At 33.3% G+C, this 20,173-nt stretch overlaps 1 protein-coding gene across 1 annotated transcript; it reads left to right on the forward strand.

The window, feature by feature from the left end:
- Window positions 1-1,607: 1,607 nt before the first annotated feature.
- On the forward strand, window positions 1,608-19,736 carry LOC108603576 (alpha-protein kinase 1). Its single transcript, XM_033294232.1, has 15 exons — window positions 1,608-1,658; window positions 2,542-2,650; window positions 2,734-2,864; window positions 3,904-4,017; window positions 6,229-6,508; window positions 9,162-9,222; window positions 9,474-9,738; window positions 9,801-9,919; window positions 9,977-10,164; window positions 10,229-10,405; window positions 11,450-11,599; window positions 13,540-14,193; window positions 15,710-15,928; window positions 16,001-16,114; window positions 16,741-19,736. Exons 1-15 carry the CDS (start codon window positions 1,608-1,610, stop codon window positions 17,022-17,024), a joined length of 2,916 nt encoding a protein of 971 aa, XP_033150123.1. The 3' UTR covers window positions 17,025-19,736.
- Window positions 19,737-20,173: the final 437 nt, after the last annotated feature.

Here is a 20,173-nt window from a genome sequence, read left to right on the forward strand (position 1 = left end):
TATCTTCAGGCAGTCTAGCTAACAATAAATGCTCTTAAAATTCTTCTTGTTAGGTTTCATAACACTTTATTGTCCCTTTGGGTAGTTTAACTTACACACGTTTTTGTAGTATATTCATCTGCAAAATGTGTGTGCTGCCTAGTGCTTTCTGTTTACCTAAAAATTTATTAGATTGGCACTGTGCGATGCCGCCTGCAAGTATGCAATATACATTTTTAGATGCTTTCCCCCAACGAACACGTCCGATAATTTTATGTTGGCTATATGTTTAATGAAATGAATAGTAGAAAGGTTAAGTAGTGCTATTACTCTATTAAATCTGAAAAAATATATTGGGTAAAACCTAGAATCTATCTACCTATGTACATGAAGTATCTGATCAGCGGATAATGAATTATAACCTTAACATTATCCTAGTCTTCGTCGAATTTATCGCTGGATAGTAAATTACACGATACAGCAGACAAAATATCGATGTTTTAAAAAAGAGTGTAAAATATCCAAGGAAGTTTTTTGCAACTCTAGATTGGAGGAATTAAAATGTTAACATATCATTAGATTTATTATCTAGCTTAATCTCATTCAAAATAAATAAAATTTTAATTTAAAAAAGAATTTTAAGCCAAGGTATTGTTGTATATACAGAGTTGAATGTAAAAAAATGACTTGAAGGCTGTTCTTTTGTTATCAATCAACAATCTTAATTAAAAATCTGAGCTCATTATAAATTTAATTAATTTTATCATTGAAACACGCAGGTTGTGTTTTAATGAGCATTTTATGAGACAATACTTGCGTTTTTCTTTCAGTGTGTATTTAAAATAATTTGAGCTTATTTCAAATCCAATTTAATATAATATAGGTCACCTCAATACAAATACATAGTACTTGTACATACATAAATGTGTATAATGAACCAATTGAAATACGATGTTCAATATTATTGCACCGGGTGGCTGCATTTGAAGCCACAACATAAATTGTTCATAAATCAAGTATAAATATGTGTGCCGTTCCCAAGCCAATGTTGACTCACATGATAAATAGTTGCAGATTGGTTGCTACAAAGGGCGTGTGCGTATATTGTGAATTTTTTCTGCCATAAATAGAGGCAGGTGTTGCCGCCACGTGCACACATCCGGCGTTCCCCCACTGTCGATAAACATGACAAATGCATTCTTAGGGCAACGCATTTTAATAGAGTCGATTACAATTTTTACCGCAAAGTGCAGCTTTTGTACTATATAAATAATAAATGCTCTGTGAAGGGTTCCCGGCACACTTCACACACACTATAAATTCCCTAGTGGCTGCTGGTGGTTGGCACATCGTGTAGTAATTGTAATTGCTCGGTGAATTGATTTATAATGGAATTTGTAATAGCTTTTTGCCTGCCTAAGCACTGTCTAGACTTGTGCCAATGGTTCGCCATAAATTTAATTAATGAAGTTAACTTGGCATTGCACTATTATTTATAATATTTTTGTTTTAAAGTTGTTTCCAAACTGATTGAGTTCCTCTTAAGTAATAAACAAATTTAGGATAAGAATTTTCACTGATCTGACCTAATTTAAATCTAAAACGACAGCTGAATAAATAATGCAACCATGATGCGTGCTGAGCACTCGGCATTGTCTGCTGACATTGCGTGCAGAGCGGTAATTATATATATACATATGTATAGTCTTGTCGTAAGGTAAAAATAGAGGAATACAAAATACGGCAAGCTGCAACGTAAGAGAGCAAAGTTAGAGATTACAAAAGGAGTACTACTACTACAGCTACGTATCCACGAGAAGTTACAGTAAACAACTGACACCATCATTAACTCCACAACGCTCGCGATTGTCGGACCTTCGTTGTTGTTGGTTTGTCGTAGTTGCGCTGTCTCTATCTGGCCCGTCTGTTTAACTGTCACTATAAGTTTTTAGCAAAATTTACAGCTTTTGCTATTCGCTGCGAAAATATAATGTGAAATGTCCTACATAGTGAGGACAGTAGTACTTGTGGTAGTGGTTGTGTGACTTAAATCGATACGAAAAATACCATCACTTGTACGCATTTCGGCTTCGGTCATAGCCATAAAGTTTCAGAACACACATGCTTATGGGTGGTAGCTGTCGAAATTGGCCACTACAATGGATTATTTGAGTTGGCTTTTTGTTGCTGCTGCAATTATCATATGTTGGGCAGCAGAAGAATAAGAACGAATTTAGCAAAATGCTGCATTGAAATGCGACACAAGCACATTGTTGGCTCTGTGCCCGACTCGAGACTTGTCGAGTAACTGGCCAAATTGCCCAACTAAAGCATTGTCATCGGCTGGCATTGGAAATTAAAATTCATACAATTTTCATGCAGCCATTTCACATGTATGTACAAAAGCTTTTATTAGTATTAGACTGAAATATATTTTGATTAGTTTGTTCATAGCTTACAGTGAGTTTATATTTTTACTTTGCTTGGTTTCTATCTCTAATACTTAATTGAATATGCGTAACTCCAACTTATCACCATCATCAATCTGTGCCTATATTTCAGCAGCTCCATTCGGAGTATAGGAGCACTTACCGTTGGCATGAATTTACGGGCAATTCGAGACCAGAGGTTGTGCGTCGTGCCCCAGCGCCGAATCCAAGTCAATTTGTTGGTACGTACAGTATATACAGAAATTGAATTTGTCTATTCGTTGTTCTATTTTACTTATCATTTATGTTTACATGCATCCCATAGGTCCAACGAACGAGCCGCCATTGCCGCGCCGAAAAAAATGTCCTGAATTGGCTTATAAATCGCACGAGTTTATTATAGGATCGGAGTATACAGATGCTCGCCGCGATAATAGTGCGTACCGGTCGGCAAGGGTAAGTCTATGTATTTTGGCATGACATTTCACAAGCAAAACAGCTGTGATTTCTGACAATAAAAGTTGGCCTCCAATTTAAGAACTTAAATTAAATTATAAAAGAAAATCAATTAGGTTTTTTTGAGTTGCAATCTTATCGTAGATTTTATGTATATGCTATAATCATCATAATATAATATAATAGCGTTCAAATAATAATTATGAAGTGTAATAAATTTACGAAGTTAAGGTAAAATGAATGAAAAAAATTCAAAAACATTTAGTCAATATACTTATACATTTTAATTTTCTATGAATTATCATATCATACAGATAAGACTTTGTACATGTATTTTTAAAAGCTTATAACGGAGGTAAACACCATAAAAAGTTTGGAAAGTTTCTTTCAAGAAATAAGAAGTTAAATATACATATACAAAGTATAATGAGATGAGAGCGTCAAATCAAGCGATAGGTGGCGCTGCAGCGAGAATGCGAGAAAATTTTAAAAGCTTCATAAATCGCTTTCTGGTTAATTTCAATAGAACCACCACACCACACATGAATTTGACTTTTTGCTCAATTGGATAGTTGGGTTAATTCGTTTATGCACAAGTATGTGCATATAAGTTCATATATAGAGAAATGCTATATGCGAATGCACATATATTTTTGCCACATTCAGTGGCTGCTAATGCTGAACGCAAAAAAAAAGAGCGGAAACAACGAAAATAATATGGTCACCTGGTGGGTTTTATGGTGCAGCAGCGTCATTTCGTAGCCTCGCTAATTAAAAATGCGCACTCGGAGGCGCACATGTTGCGCACAAGGACACAAACACTTCCCAAGTTGTTTGTGGAAGTGCTGTGTGTGTGTGTGAATATGTGTATATAGTTAATAGCACACCCTTACATGAAATAATTAATTGAGTTGTTTTGAGCGCCAGGCTTTATATATTACCTGATGACATGCGTCACCATGTCGTATGCGTAATATTAATGAGCGGCTAATTAACTCATACATACCATTCCATTCACCAATGGAATTTCTACTTTCAGTCGGAGGAGCGAGGAACACCTTCACGTCGAAGCAAATCGGAGGGTCCTCCCGTTGTGCCCAATGGACGCGCCTATTCTGCTGCAAAGGAAATCGATGGAGGCACAAGTAAACAGGTACACATTTCTCAGTTAGATGAGCTCATTGCTGAATCTGTGTATACGCCACATAAATAAAGATTGATTGATATAGTCTACTATATACATAACACAAATTACAAAATTATGTGCGCTTCAAGCAAAGCTACTAATTTGTATTATAGTATATTGTATATATGCATACATGTGACTTTGAAATTTGTGCTAAAATTTACACGGGGACAAGCAATTGCTGTTAAAAGTCTATGTATGGTTGTAACTTAAATTTCATTTCATATTAATTTGAGCAGTTAAGCTTTAAGCTGCAATATTGATTGAAAATTGAATTCTGTACGAATCGTATGCAAAAAAATATCAAAATCACATGGAACCTCTATATGTATATGAAATGCTTAAGTGTACTCAACTGCATGCGCATATTGAATTTTTTATATAATATTTCTTAACTTCTATAGTTATTCTGCAAAGGCAACGCTTTGTATAAATTTAAAAGCTCTCCCCACTCTCCTTCAGCTGTCAGTCCGGAAAACTATTAACAAGCATGATTTTATGCATTGTCGTGGCGCCACATAAAAATCTCTCCCTAGTTTTCAGATTCGAGATAGCGTGCGCGCCTCATTGGACTTGTGTACCATCCGAGCACTGGACCAATGCGACGCGCAACAATTTCTATTAGTGTTTGTCACTGGCGCTGTCTATCGACCAAGCAAGCTATACTGTTGCCATTGTAGGCACTTTTTCAAAAGACAATGTATGGAACAAGTAGAATACACAGGACATGTCTTTAGATTTGTAACTCGTCTCGGTTGGCCTATTGTTAAGGCACGAGAAATTTACGAGTGCAAGCAATCGCGGGTGGCTCTATGTATACCTGTCTGTGTCCATTAAACTGGTATTGATTCGACTGTCAAACATTCAACTTGTCTGTTCCCTAGACTCGAGCTAAATTCACACTTTTAATCTGTAAATCTGAAATACTCTGATTATTGTCTGCACATTTTATTCTCAGTAGTTCTTCATATGTATATATCTGCTACCTGCTTATAAAATCTATAAGATAGTACTTGGATGTTTTGTAGTACTTAAGCTTTTAACGGCATGCTTAGACCTAAAATGTTACACTTTTGTCGAGATCTGCCAAGCAAATGTTCCGACTCATTTATTTATGTAAACTATATTAACAAAATTCTGTGAAGCTCTTTATTTTCTATAAGACCTGGATATATTGACCCTTTTAAGTTTTGATTGAAGTAAGATATTTTAAAAAGGTGCATTGATCTGTCAAATGTAATTTATCATAATGATTGGTGTAGTCCGTACACAATAATGTTGCAAGAGCAGGTGACAGCACCGATCCTTTAAGTCATATATATGCACAGTACAGTAGGTAGCAGTGGTGAGTAAATGCTGACAAATTTTTTGCAAGTCTAAAATATACATTTTATACTACACATAAGATGACAAATGCTGTACGTCAAAACAATTTCAAACATGCCTTCTCTCTACTGTATAGTATATACTAATGTATACAACAGATTACCCTGCCCATATATTTATACATTATCGATAATATTCCTAGAAAATATAACTGAAAATATCACAAAAATGCTTTGGCTTAAATAAAAGGTTCTTAAAAAAAGTTTGATTTACCACCGGAATAAAGAATCCCACCCACCAGATATTCACACAAAATTATAACACATATGTTATAAAACCAAAGAAGTTGACGGTATCCGATTGTATGAGCAAGGATATATCAGATAACGTAAGCACCAGAAGAAGAAACAATAGTGAGACATTCTATCGAAATTTAAGAAAACAGGGCGTGTGTCTGTTGAGGAAATTTAATCTAATATTATATATTTATTTATATGTATTTTTGTGCCTATACTTGTTAATAAACAATTGAACCAATTAATATCAATGCACTATGGATGAAAAATTAAAATATATACTTGTACTGTGTGAATTTTTCTCTTTTTTTCTCTCCTTTTCTCTCTCTCTCCCTCTCTCTTTCTTTTCTTCTTTCTTAAAAACTAATATTGCACTTAAATTAACTGTTTGTTATATATGAATAATTATATTAATAATATTTGTGAAACTATAATAATTAAACATATAATTCTAACAATTTTTTGTAATTTCAATGCTCTTGATTTCTTTATGCTCTCTCTTCCTGTTTTTTTTTATCTCTTTCGCCTTTCGTGATTCTGCTCTTCTATTTTGCAGGCGGGTGAGTCAAATGGCCTATTGAAAAAGACTATCACAAAATTGAGCACTGAGTATCGCCTGCAATTTGTTTGGCCCAATGTGCGACGGATTAAGGGCGCCGGCGCCGATTCAACAGCAAGGGCCGCCGCCGGCGATTATCCGAGAAAGTCAATATCATTGGGCGCGATCCGATCGGGTGGTCAGGGCCAATCCATGCACAGCCACACACATCAATATCAATCGATGGGTGGCGGCTTGCCAACGGTGCATAAAAAACGTACAACAAATCAGAAAGAAGGTGCGACAGCAATATGTCGTCGCTAAGCATTTAATACTACCTACTACTTTAAATTAATTACTACAAATATAAATACATTTCCTAATAGCTCATAGTTTCTCTCTATAACTCGTATATGTATTGTACTTATTACTAAAAATTACTAAATGAGCGTACTCTTTAAATTCTCTTTGTTTGTTTCCAATCAGTTGATATTAATTGAACTAATCTAACTAATCTCTGAAAATATTAATCTTGAAATCAAATAATTCTGTTTTTGCGTATGTTTTGTAAAACTGACATTTTTCCAAGTAATTGTTGTGCGCGCAGCTTACAAAAATATGTATTAAAGTTTTATTTTATTCATTTTTATGCGAATTTAACAAAAGTTTGTGCAGTGGCTGCAGCATTGAGCTCAGATATAAGAACAATATACCGTTCACAAAATAAGCGTTTAAGATAGTGTTGGTAAATTACAAATAGCTTAATTATTTCACTACTCACAATACTGACAAATTCTCAAAACAAAAAAAAAAAACCAAAACAAATTCTTCAGGAAAACGTGAACAAAATTGTTTACTCAGCTTTGAAAATTTTGCTTTTCATTAACTAACTCATTAGCTGTTACATCGATTTGAATCAAATAGTTTTTATATTACGCTATTGCGTAACCTACATATATGTTTAAGTCACCAATAAACATTTAAGTCGTTTAGTCTATAAAAACAATATTTTAGGCACACACTTTTTAGTTCTCTATATTTAAAGGCAAACAATTTTGTTTAAACGCTTTTAAAAATACTATTTCATTTTTGAACAGTTAGCCGTTATTACTCTCCTTGTCTTTTAAAGTTGGTTTTATCTATTTTATATAGAACGAAATTATGCTAAATTCCATTTAAAAAAAGAACACATACACAGGCATTAATTTATAGCAAAAAGAAAACAAACAAGAAAAAAACAAACAGCTGACGTAAGTGTTGATCTAAATTCAATCTACAAACATGGTAAATTACATATTGACATCTTCATTAATGTTACTGCTACTCGTCAAAGCATGCGTAAAATTTCATTGATTATAAAATTTATATTTTTAGTAGGCCACAAGCCTAGATGTAACTACTTACATATGTCACGTATCAATGCAATTTTGCGCAAGTTGAAAAACTAGCAAAGTGTAGTCGGAGCATGCGGTCGCAGGTTGTTTAACAAGTTTACTTTTAATGCTTTATTTTGTTAGTTTATCCTTAGTTTGTATAAAGCGTAGGAGGCTTTAGTTACGTTGCATGTGCGATGCGGCAAAATTGATTAGTAACATGCATAATTTATCATAATTAATTCAACCATTTATCGTACATATTAAGGGACCTCATAATAATTCAAATATTTGTATTCTTTATTTTTCATTAAAAGTTGGGTAAGTCGCCAATGAAATAAAATTAAGGGCAATAAATTGTAAACAGAACTTATGTATATTGAAGTGATAAAATTTAAATAGTCAACAATAGGCATTATCTTTAGTGGCTTAAAATTTTTCCAGCAACCAAATTTAGAATATACTTGTACAGTAAGCTCTCGATATACTGCCAACTATCATTGAATTCATGATACATACATGACTTATATGCACATATCAAGCTTAAACATATTGCATTTATATTTTATCAAAATAAATCTATTTAAATGCTCAAGCTACCGAGTGCAATGAAATGGACTCAATTAAATTAGTGTCTACACAAATAGAATATAGTAGATAAGGAATATGATCACTATTTGTAAATGGGTTTTTACATTTATTTTATGATTTCAAGCAGTTTGCAGACCTTAAAATTTACAGTTCAAAAAATCCATGTAGGTAAGGCGATCAAAAACGTAAGCCACATTTAAAACACTTTCATAAGCAATGCTACATCCAATTGTTTGTACTCGTATTTAATTACATGCCTACTTATAAAACGAAACTGTATATTATGCAAAGCTTTTAAGTATTGCCCTATAGATCTTGTGAGACGCCTTGACCTTTGAGCAGCTTTCTAGAGCAGCCTGAACAGATTGGCCGTAGTGCTTAAAAAAATCACACACATACAAAGAATCGTATAATTACAAAACTATAAACACATACATACGCTGCATTTAAATTGAAATATTATTATTTTTTGTATGTATGTATATTTATCAATAGATAAATTGGTTGAAATTTCGTTCTATATTCCAAAGAAGCTGATCGCGACTCTTAAAATTCAGATACACCAAACACGCTTCAAACACATTAGCAATTATACAGTTTTATCAAATTCAATACAATGCCAACCCAAATCACATTTGAAATCTTTTTATTATATATATTATATATATTTTCAACTTTTGTTTTGTTTGTGATAAAGCAGCCAGCCACTACTAACAAATACTAATGTGAAAACCACTCACCAATTAACCAAACGAGCGCCCTTCTTTTGCTATTATTCATTACTACCTCAGTTAAATACTTTACTTCTAGCTTATTCGATACACTTTGCAAAGTTGAAAGAACTCTTTTCATTTGAATTGTTCACTATAGTTTCCTTAACCTTATGTAAATGATGATAAATAAGATACAACCTGAAATGCATTTTTTTTTTCTAATTCAACTGATATATCAAACAGTCCATTAAATCTGTTATCTGTGTGCTTTCAGCTACTCTACATGAGCTGGAACCGTTGGTTAGCGATACGGATGATAGAAAACCATATGAGAAGTATGATAATCATTATATAGCATTCGTTACGTTCAGAATTCATCTGCTCATGAAGCTTTACAACAAGTCAGCGATGACTTACCACCACTTAGAAAATTAAAAAGTTTCTGCAGCTCACCCAATATCCATCCAAGCAAATCCACTTGCAAATGTGTTGCACCTGCCATCATTTATACATATATACATAGATGTTTTTTTATATCACATATTTTGTTTAACTTTTTCTAATTGAAAATGCAATTTTCCTGCAGACAAGTGAATTTTGCGGATCGCAAAATTGTCGCACGTCCGTTTTCACAAGCAATTGATCAGGAGCGTATCAACCACTTCATAACGAAAAAAGAGAACTTCGGATTTGCTGATGCCAAGGACAGTAGTCAACAGGCAGCACCTGTTGGAGGTGATGATGGCCAAATTGTTGTGATGAATGGCACAGCACCCCCGCACTCAAAACCGAATTTGGACTTGTGGTTCAAGGAGATGGTTGAATTGCGTAAAAAGGCTGGCGAATATAAGGTTTGCTTTATTACATTTTATCATTTCGTAGAATGTACTCAATCTATAGGATTTTTATTTAGTGTCGTGGCTGGGGAATGGAAATTGATCCGGACCTTTATAAGAAACAACGAGATCTTTGGGATCAGGTTTCAAAGCGTAGCTCACTATCAGCACTGTCTTTGGCCTCATCTGTGCATAGGTAAGATGGTTTTTTGGCAACTCACTAGAAAAATATTCAATTTTGTAAGCCCTTCAGACCCATTACTAAGGAGGAAAAAGAACAAGAGAACAACAAGAAATCAACACCATTGCAAAAAACCCCACAATCACACAAGCCACGAGTTCCCGGGCAATCCTACTTGATTGATAATAAGGATGAGATATCAGCACTGCCAGCACGTTTCAGCAATATACGCCATCATTTGGAGCGTACAACGGGTCCGGGTAAGCCGTATGCCATATAAGTCCATACAGATGATAATGACACAATGACACTTGTTCCATTCAGTAGATGTTGAGGAAGGCGCACTTTTGCCGTCGCCAACACGTGAGAAATTAATGCCAGCTATAACCAAGCGAGAGTCCGAATCTCAACGCGGCAGTCCCAAGAAGACCGCGCTCTCGCGCCATGGCTCCCCCCAGAAGGGCAGTCCACAGAAGGGCAGCCCCAAGAAAATACTCAAAAGTAAGTGATTATTAGGCTAAGTAGCTGCAAGACTTACTTTAAAGGGAGGTCTGCATCCGACACAGAAAAATATACTTACTTTTAAGCAAATATTCTTGAGCACTTTAACACGATGCAGATCACAAATGTACACAACCAACAATAAGTATACGCCCCGTTATATACATTTTGTTTTGATTTTGTTTCTTATTGAAAATTTTTTGCCGAAATGCTTTCACAAATTGTTTTGCATACTGTATACTAAAAGTTTCAATTTGGAGGTCGTGATAAAAGAGTTACAAAAATATCCATATATAAACAATTTTCAATCATCTTTTTAGTGCACTAAACAATGGTTTTGAAAATGAAATTTGTGCACAAATTTTAAACGTAGTTGTTACTATTTGACATTGTTAGCTTTTTATTTCGTGTGCAAGACTTTGTACATACGCATATAATATATGTGATTTTTTTTTTGTGTATACGTATGTAAGTAAATTACATTTCGTAAGCTATGGAGGAGATTATTTTATTGCTAAGCTAATTTATTGATGCTAATTGTCGAAGCCATCGGTTTATTTGTGTATATACATAAAATGGGTGCAAAAGTATAATATGGGAATTTTCTTTAAGACTTCTTATGTATTTGTGCCTAGTTGAGATATTGCACATTGATTCAAGGCATTAAATTGATTTACAATAGTCAAACTTAGTAAATTAGTAATCCTTCTTATTATTATATTAAAAGCAGACATGCTTCTAGCTTAGTTTAGAGCCGCACTTATGTATATTTATACATGAGACATATATAATTTGTAGTGCATCATTGCATATACCTGTATCAAAAATAAAAAAACGTTTAAGGACAACTCTCACCCATTCATATTTAAGTAAATATGTTATCCTATGTCAACTGCAAAAATATCAATTAAATGCATACAACTCGTCCTTTTATCATCAATCAAATCGCCCACAACAATCAACCATACAACAAATATGTTAATTACAAAAAAATCCAAAAAAAAAAAACAAAACACATCGAATAAACCATTGTTGCGTGTTCAGCACGCTCACAATCTGTGGGTCCTGGCGTTGCTGAGAATGAGTCACCTAAGCGTCAAATACGCTCGGCCAGTCAAGCGCCAACGACCCGTAAAAAGATAGTGACTACGCCATCTGCGACATCGGCCGGAACTGAACGTAAGGCACGCCCATGTAAGTAGCTAAATACTTGCGAAATACTGTAAAAAACAGAAAAGAACATAAAAATTAAATTTCATTTTTTGATTTGGTTTGATTTATATTAATTTTGCTCTAGTTTGCATAAACCATGTGTTAATTAATAATGATTGATTTGATATATTAGTTATTAAACATCTTAATTTGCGAAACGTTTCTCAATTACATAAATCCATAGTTTAGTACTTACTACACCTCAAGTTTGTACGTTCATTTCAATAAACATACTTCAATAATTTAAAATAGTTAAGTGTCTAACAAAACCAATAACTAGTTATCAAAACGTCGAATACAGTTTAAAAGTCTCTGTTAGTTTAGTCTCTGGTCATGCATTTAATTTACTTCAAATACTTTTGATTTACATATTAATTTCGTTTATTGTTATGTAATTAAGCGTTTGATTGGTTTCTCGAATAAACGTCATATAGTTTAGCATGTTGACCGAAAATCTACTAACAAAAACTAACTCAATCAACTAAAATATAAATAACGAAATAATGAACTGTAACTAATATCAAGGAATTAATAATAAGAAAATCGGTGTTTTTAACGACTAACAAATTGAATAAGCTTAATGTTGTATCCCGAAGTTGTGATATCCTTTGCTATAAATATAATTAATATTTTCAAGCATTGCCTGTATTTATATGTGCTAATAGCAAAGCATTGTTATTGAATTTAGTAAAATTATATGAGTGGTAAAGCTACATATGTTGAAATAAGTTCACAGCGCTTTATTTCGGCAAATAATTAAGAAACTTATTTTTATAATTTCGTATTATGGTAATCTGGGAAGAATATAATAGTTATTTGCGTTAATAAATCTTTGACCTAAAAAATGGAATGGTTGTTCTTAAGTTGTGCAATGTATTGTACTTATTTAGAAGAGGACAACAATATAAAAATATAAAGTTTAAAATACATTCTTGATCAGCAAGGAAATGAGACGATTGGAAGTTCTTCTGAGCAACATGATCTTAGAAACTATAAGAGGTAGTGACACCTTATACCCCAAGCAAAATGAGTTACTTTTAGAATTACAATTTCCTCAAGCCCCATTCGAAAATAATAATAATTAAGCACACAAAGTTTTTGCACTCTTAAAAAATTCCGAGATAAATCCGGAAATATTCACGAAAAGTTTTCTATTTCGACAGCAGCGGGCAAGCACTAGGTGGCGGTGCAGTGACAACGCTTAAGTATGTGTGAATGTGAGTGAGTTGTGTGTGATTTTGCAGACCCTACAATGCATTGTAATGTAATGTAAGGTTGAGTGAGTCCAACTTTAGCTGCGCGCTTGCTTTGTTTTAGACTAAGGTACATAAATAAGTAAATATACTGATTATTCACTAACACATATGTATAATGTTTAATATTAGCATTTTTTAAGTAGACTAACAAATGTTTAAAGGCACAGCCCCAGAAAGCTGCAACAAATATATAAAGTCATTAGTACATTTGATAATTCACTAAAGATAAAGCGCTCTTATACTTAAAGAGTCAGTTTTTTTAATTACGGTTGAATATTTTCTAATAATGAATGACATTGCAGCTTTCTGTTAAGTGAATTACTCTTATATGTAATGGTGTAATATTTGGAATATTAAAAAAAAGAATGCAATACTTTTCTTTTTATTTCTTAAACGCATAAATATGAATATTTCATTTTTTAATATTTTGAAAGATTTTATTTTATTTTTTTTTTGTTTCATTTTTAATTTCAAACATAAAAGTTATATGTATGTATATTGAACTACAACAATTTATATGAAATTTGTTTTTTCATGTGGCTATTTTGTTTTTGGTATAACATTAATGAAAAACAATTAAATATACTGAAATTCGCCGAAACAAAAATAAAAACCAAAAAACAAAAAAAAAACCATCCAAAACCAAAAACTGCTTCGTTTTTATAGCTACCCTATCCACAACATTCCAATCCCGCATTAAAAGTAGTTCCCTACCACCGCCTATCGGTAAAGTAGCCGCAGCGCCAAGAATAACAGCAGCAACAGAATCAATAACATCAGCAACAGCTGGTTCGGCTCGTACCGCAGCAGCAACAGCAACATCTAATGCTAATCAGGCTAATCAATCACAACTATCACAAACCAAGAGTGGGAATAAAATTGCAAAATCATCACCATCACCATCATCATCATCGTCAGTGCAACAAAAGCAGCAGCACCATCAGGCTCAAAAGCAACAACAGCAACAGCAAATGCGTAAGAAAGAGAAAGATAGAACGAATATTAGCTGCATTGGTCTTGTTAGTAATGTTGGCTCTAGTAGCGATAGTAGTGCAAATAGTGCGAAGCATCAACAAAATAAACAAAAGCAAATACAGCTACAGAAAGAACAACAACAACAACAACAACAGCAACAGCAAAAACAAGAACAGCAACAAAAATTAGAAGCTGCAACAGCAGCAGCAACAAACACAGCAGCAACAACAACCGCATCAGTTCCATCAACAGCATCGATAGCTACATCGGCACCACCGACCCGACCTGCCACCATCAACATCAAACGCCTAACGGTACCAGGTCAGGATAAAAAATTGGCTGAAAGTGAGTAGAGTTTGTCCGCAAAACTTGAACTTAAACAAAAACAACACCCATAAATGATCACAAAAAAAAAAAAAAAAATGAATATCTAAAAAAATCAATATAAATTATAATAACTGGAAATGCTCTAAATGACATCTGATGCGCGAAATGTTTGTGTTGCAACTTTTGTATAAACTACACACATAGCAAATTTACTAACAATTGCGCATTAAACATCTCGCCTGAAATGTTTCGTACACAACTAAGTAATTAGTTATGAGTGTTTAACTAACTTTTGTTTTACAATTGGCAAATTGAAATTGGTAATGTCATCCATTAGTTATTGTTTCATAGTTTAGTTTAACAACCGTGTGGAATTGTGTGTGTTAGTTAATTGGTACGATTTATTGTTAGTTATTTATTGGCATTTGTCTTTTATCGACTGTAGCTAAAGTATTTTAAGAATTCACCTCATTTGTTACTTATTCCACAAGGTTGTGCAACAGAATTCAACACGAGTGTCAAATTGAAATCCAAATTATTGTATGTGTATTTGTTGCAAACAAAACATTGTTGTTTAGCCAAGTGTGTGTATTACTTAATGTTACTTGTTGTTGTAATAAATGTTTGTACCTGTTGAATAGCAGTCGTGTGATTTATAAAAATAGAACAAAGTCTATAATTATTTGTAGTTTAACTTCTTGTTTATGTCATTTTGTCCTAGTGCATATCTAACTATCTACATCCTTAGCTTTAATACATATGTATTACGTATTTTTTATTTTAAACACTACTCAGCTGAACGTCTTTTATCAGATCAACTCTGGGGCTTTATTTGTTATAATTTCAGCTACTAAATCAACGGTCTGTTCCCAAGAACTTTCAAAACATCATGAAGTAATTTTAAAATACTATTATAAATTATTTGGGATTCCTTACAACTTTTTGAAACTTTATAAGCTGACGTTGTTGCTTGCTACACACCAACAGCTTTAACATGCTCCTCACCATTAGAGCACTTTGCTCTTGAATTTTTTGTGTGCTGACATTTGTAGTTATTGTTGTTTTTATGTGCTCTCTGTCTTTTGAATGTGGCATGCTCTGTTCGTTATTGTTGTGCGCTTTATAAAATAATTGAACAAAAAAAAAATTGAAAAAATTAAATTTTGGATTTTTGTTAAATTTTTACTAACAAATTTAGTTGCCTTTTAAGCTTTATGCTTAATACGTGTTTAAGTTTAATACGTTTATTTACGTTTAAGTTACAACAAGCTTTTTGTTTTATGAAAACAGAAAACGAAAAACTATCTTAAGCATACATATACTTATTTTGATATTAAGTTAACTATACTAACCAACTAAAACTCAATCACAAATTTGCTCAATATTAAGAGAACGAAAACCCGACAGCCGCAGCAGCATAAATCTCTAAACCAAACATATAATGCGTCCTTAATCAAGTTAACCACGTGCCCAGAAAATTTATGTATTTATTAAATGCCTTTAAAGTTGTATAACTATTTTCAATTGCCAACAGGCGACTCCGAAGATGGACGCGAGACAGCGATTTCAATTTCCAGCTGCAGTCCACAGCCAGTGCCCGAGGTGCCCGAAGAGCCATTGGTAAAATCGCCCCCAGAGCCCACAAGGGTCAAGTCGCCGGAACAGATTATAATGCGCTCTCCCGATCCAGTAAACTGGACGGTGCCCTTGGATACTGGCAAGACATTTACGGTTACACAAAACGTCAAAGAGGGTAAAGCGCATATATAATTTATCAATCGAATTATTTGCTTAATTTACTTATAAAATATTTGCTTATTTGCAGGCGAGAACTACAGCCGACCTCAAAGCGAGATAAAGGCATCGACACCGGTGGAGAAGCCACCGCCGCCACCACAATCGGCACCGCCACAATTAACCGAACAGGCTAAAATGGACGGTAAGCCTCTAAACACTCTTCAATAAACGCAACCTCCATACTAAATAAAAAAATTAAACCGACATAAGTAAAAAGAAAACCAAAAATTATAATTTAAAAAAACCCAAAATCGCTTTTGCAAATATTTATATATTAACTCGTATCTAAATATATATGTATCTGTATATGTATGTATCGCTAATCACAACCATCAATCAAATCCAAATAAGAATCAAATCATCGTTAAGCCAAACTTCAAAACATCGCAAAACACCAGCCAATGCCAATCTCAAAAAGCGTAAATATAATGCAAAACTTTTACTCCAATCCACCCACCACACACACACATATATATATATATATATATATATATATATATAATAATATATATTATTATATATATATATATATAAACAAACATATACACACGTATTGCCACTTCTTAATAATTCATGCTTGAAAATTCAAATTCAATCCAATCCAAAATGTAAAGTTTAAAATAGCAAAGTCTGCAAAATATGTCACATAACGTATCATTACGTAGTTCCTTGCGTAACATAACAAAACACTATTTCCACAACTGTTTCCCCCTCCACTGCCATCCACTAACAACAACAACAACAACAACAACAACAATTACCACACAGCCTGGAAGGCCAACAGTAGCGGCGGAAGCCCAACCACAAGCGCAGCTGCCTATGGCAAAACATTGACGCCCATTTACACGCAGCCCGGAATGGCTGTGCGCTGTGAGAGCACTAGGCCGGAGCCGGCCATGCCATCATCATCATCATCATCCTCAGCGACTGCCACAAACACGGCGTCCACAGCTCGCACCACAGCTGCTGATGTTCTGGAGAAGGCTCGTGACCGCTTTGATCGTTTTTGGGGTGGCACCAGTGCCAATACCAGCAAGGAGGAGAACGTTTAAATTAGAAGAAAACTAAATATTTCAAGTGCAAAATGTTTTACTCAAAATCAACTCAAATTCAAGTTACCATAAGCTTTACTATATAATGTAGCCTTATATATGCACTCCATACGTACTCTGACTCTCTAAACCCAATTATGCTCTGGTTTTTGTAGCTTGAGCTTGTCATCTTCAGGTTTGCCGTGTTAAAACCCTAATAAAGTTGGTTTCAAGACTAATTCCATCAATTTCCATAGAAAAAGTCGCTATAATTTGCATTTTTTGTATATTAAGCTCATTTTAAATATATTAGAGAACAAACCAATTTTTGGTAGTTGAAAAATAAATGCAGTCCTATTTTTCAACACGTCTTTGATTTTAAACTATCTACTGTCTAAATGTCGACTATATCTCTTTGCTCCAAGTTGTTGTTGCATGTATGAAAGAGTTTTATTTAAAGCATTGCACATTTATGTAAACAATGTAAGAATTTTACTTTCACTGCCTACCCCAGAGAATAAACAAGAATTTTTGCAAAAAACCTTGCCAGTTTTATAGAGTTCAGCATCAGAAAAAATTAGCTATACTCGAAAAGCAATAAGCAATTAAGAAAAATATTAAAAAAAAACAATAATAGAAGGACAAAATCACCGCAGAGACCCGTCCAAAAGACAACTAAAAAAAAATAATTAATTGCAAACAGAGATGTGTTTTAGATAAAACTAAAAACTTTTGTAATGCCATTAATGGAATAATAGAGAAAAAGTTAGAACGAAGCATATATTGGGTAATGCATAAGGTGATCTAAGCTTAATTTAATGATCCGGCAAATATGTTAAACGTATACATAGATGTTAGCATAGTATATGTGAGCTCTAAATAAATAGATTTTGCACATGAATTAATTACTGATGATATGAAACTAATAATATTTTAAGAAAACAAATTCTTTTGGCAATGATAATTATGAATCATATACATACAAGCACACACACATACACAAACACACACACAAAGGTATAAAGCGTTATATACGAATATGGGTACGTTTTGCGAACGTGTTAGCTGAAAATATATTATATTTAAAATGTGGAATGAATTTGCAACTTACATACATGTGTATCAAATAGTCCTATGTATAATCGATATATTAAAAACCCAACTTGTTTCAGTACTTAAAGAAGTCTGTTTACATTTTGAAAATGAGATCGATTAAAATGCTTGCAAGGTATCAGACAGCAGCAGCTGCACTAAACTTAAATCCGAAGATCATAGCACTTGTACCTCAATATCTTAAATATGTAAACAGCGTTTTTGATTTTCTCTGAGTACAAATTAATCATATTTAAAAAGTTATACTCACGATTATTATATATTTGCATTCTAAGTTGGCTTGATAGCTAGTGGTTTTGGCTATTTATTTAGTCCTGAAGACTAAACCTTGGTAATGTGTATTAAGCCATAGTAATAACTGAAGATCATACTTTACTCCATTATGTTTGCGACTTATTTCAGCATTGAGCTTAATTGTTGCTTAAAATCAAAACAAATTACATACTTTAAAATATGGGCAGCTTAAATTAAGTTAAGCCACAGTATATTTATTAAACAGTTAAATATGTATTTTTATATGCTTTACTTTTGCATTAGTGAAGCCTGTCACGGTTAGTTGATAATGTTGAGTTGAAAACATAATCTAATAGTAAAAAAAGAAAAAATAAATGTTATCCAGTGTCTACAACGTAACAATATATGTTTATTTCTTCATTTCGTGCATCTATATTATTCAAATAGTGCTTATCACCAAACGAGTAAACAATTCAAAAGTTTGACATGATAACATGACATGACGCATAATCTGATATTGGATTATTGGAATGCAGACGTTTTTTCAATTGCAGTCAGAAAAAAAATTAAACTCAATTTAATTTTAAAAATCACACACTTAATGCAAACTCTAATATGAATTATCATAAGAAAAAATTTGATATATATTCTAGCTTGTTTACAACATTAAAAATGTATACAATTAATTTAAAAGCATCACAAATTAGGCAAATAAATCTTTGAGCTATGAGTCAACTCCTAATAAAAGCTATAAACAATATTTATTGTTTATTGTTTATATCTCTATACAGAAAGTTTTATGAAATGTATTATTAAAGCCTAAAATGCCCACGACTTTTAAGAAGACAACAAATACACGCCATTAATATTTAAATAGGTATGAAATAAACAAGCTAGGAGTTAAAGTTGGACGCTGTCAACTTTATATACACTTTGACAATAAAGATGTAACTCGCATAAGGAGATATATGCAATCAAGCATGCGACTGCATGGACTTGTTCCAGATGCATCAGTTAAGAATATTGGAACTGAAATGTTTTCAAAAATTTTTTTCCGATCGGTTCGAGAGATCTTGTTGCTCATACATATATACAGACAGGCAGACAGACGGACGAATAGGCCGATAGAATAAAAATGTCAAAGTGTATAATAATAAATCTAATCGATAATTTTCCCGGAAATTAGGCACACCAAGTAGCCTTCAGAATACAAGTAAAAAGTCAAAGAAATGGATGTAACATAACTTATGTGCATGATCCAACCTAATAACAAACCTACAGAAAGTGTAAAACTAACAAATGATGGTTAAAAATAATATTAAACAATTGTATGAATAATTCAAATAGTAAAACAATTGTATGAATCAAATAAAGAAAATGCATGAGAAGCGTTGCTAAAATTAATTTTTTTATTTTTAATTTTGGAAAGATAACTAGGTCTCGAAACTAAGAGTTTTTTGTTTTGCTGACGACAAGACGACGTAAATTTGTAAAATGTACAACTTTCGTTGGAGAGCAGTAAAAACTGGAAAAATCTGAGAGCTTCGAAGGGCGTTCGCATGCTGATGCGCAAAATGAGCAAAAACGGGCAAGGAATTCGATTTCGACAGTTGTTCATACATCGAGACGGACATACCGACTCATTGCCTTTATAAACTTTGTAGGGTCTGCCACGCCTCCTTTTCCCAGTTAACTACATTTGGAAAACTTCATAATGCATCTACTATAAAAATGGAGCCCACACGTATACTAAAATACTTGTAGAACGGCTGGGGCGATTTGGCTCAAATTTTTTTTCAGTTGTAGGTAATTAACTGGATTAG

The sequence above is a fragment of the Drosophila busckii genome, chromosome 3R, assembly GCF_011750605.1.
Source record: "Drosophila busckii strain San Diego stock center, stock number 13000-0081.31 chromosome 3R, ASM1175060v1, whole genome shotgun sequence".
Taxonomy (NCBI): domain Eukaryota; kingdom Metazoa; phylum Arthropoda; class Insecta; order Diptera; family Drosophilidae; genus Drosophila; species Drosophila busckii.

Bases quoted from the DNA above. Each gene is read 5' to 3' on its own strand.
- LOC108603576 (XM_033294232.1), top strand. From the start codon at position 1,608: ATGATGCGTGCTGAGCACTCGGCATTGTCTGCTGACATTGCGTGCAGA. The intron at 4,018-6,228 runs GTACACATTTCT...TCTATTTTGCAG, and splicing joins ATGGAGGCACAAGTAAACAG to GCGGGTGAGTCAAATGGCCT. The intron at 10,406-11,449 runs GTAAGTGATTAT...TTGCGTGTTCAG, and splicing joins CCCCAAGAAAATACTCAAAA to CACGCTCACAATCTGTGGGT.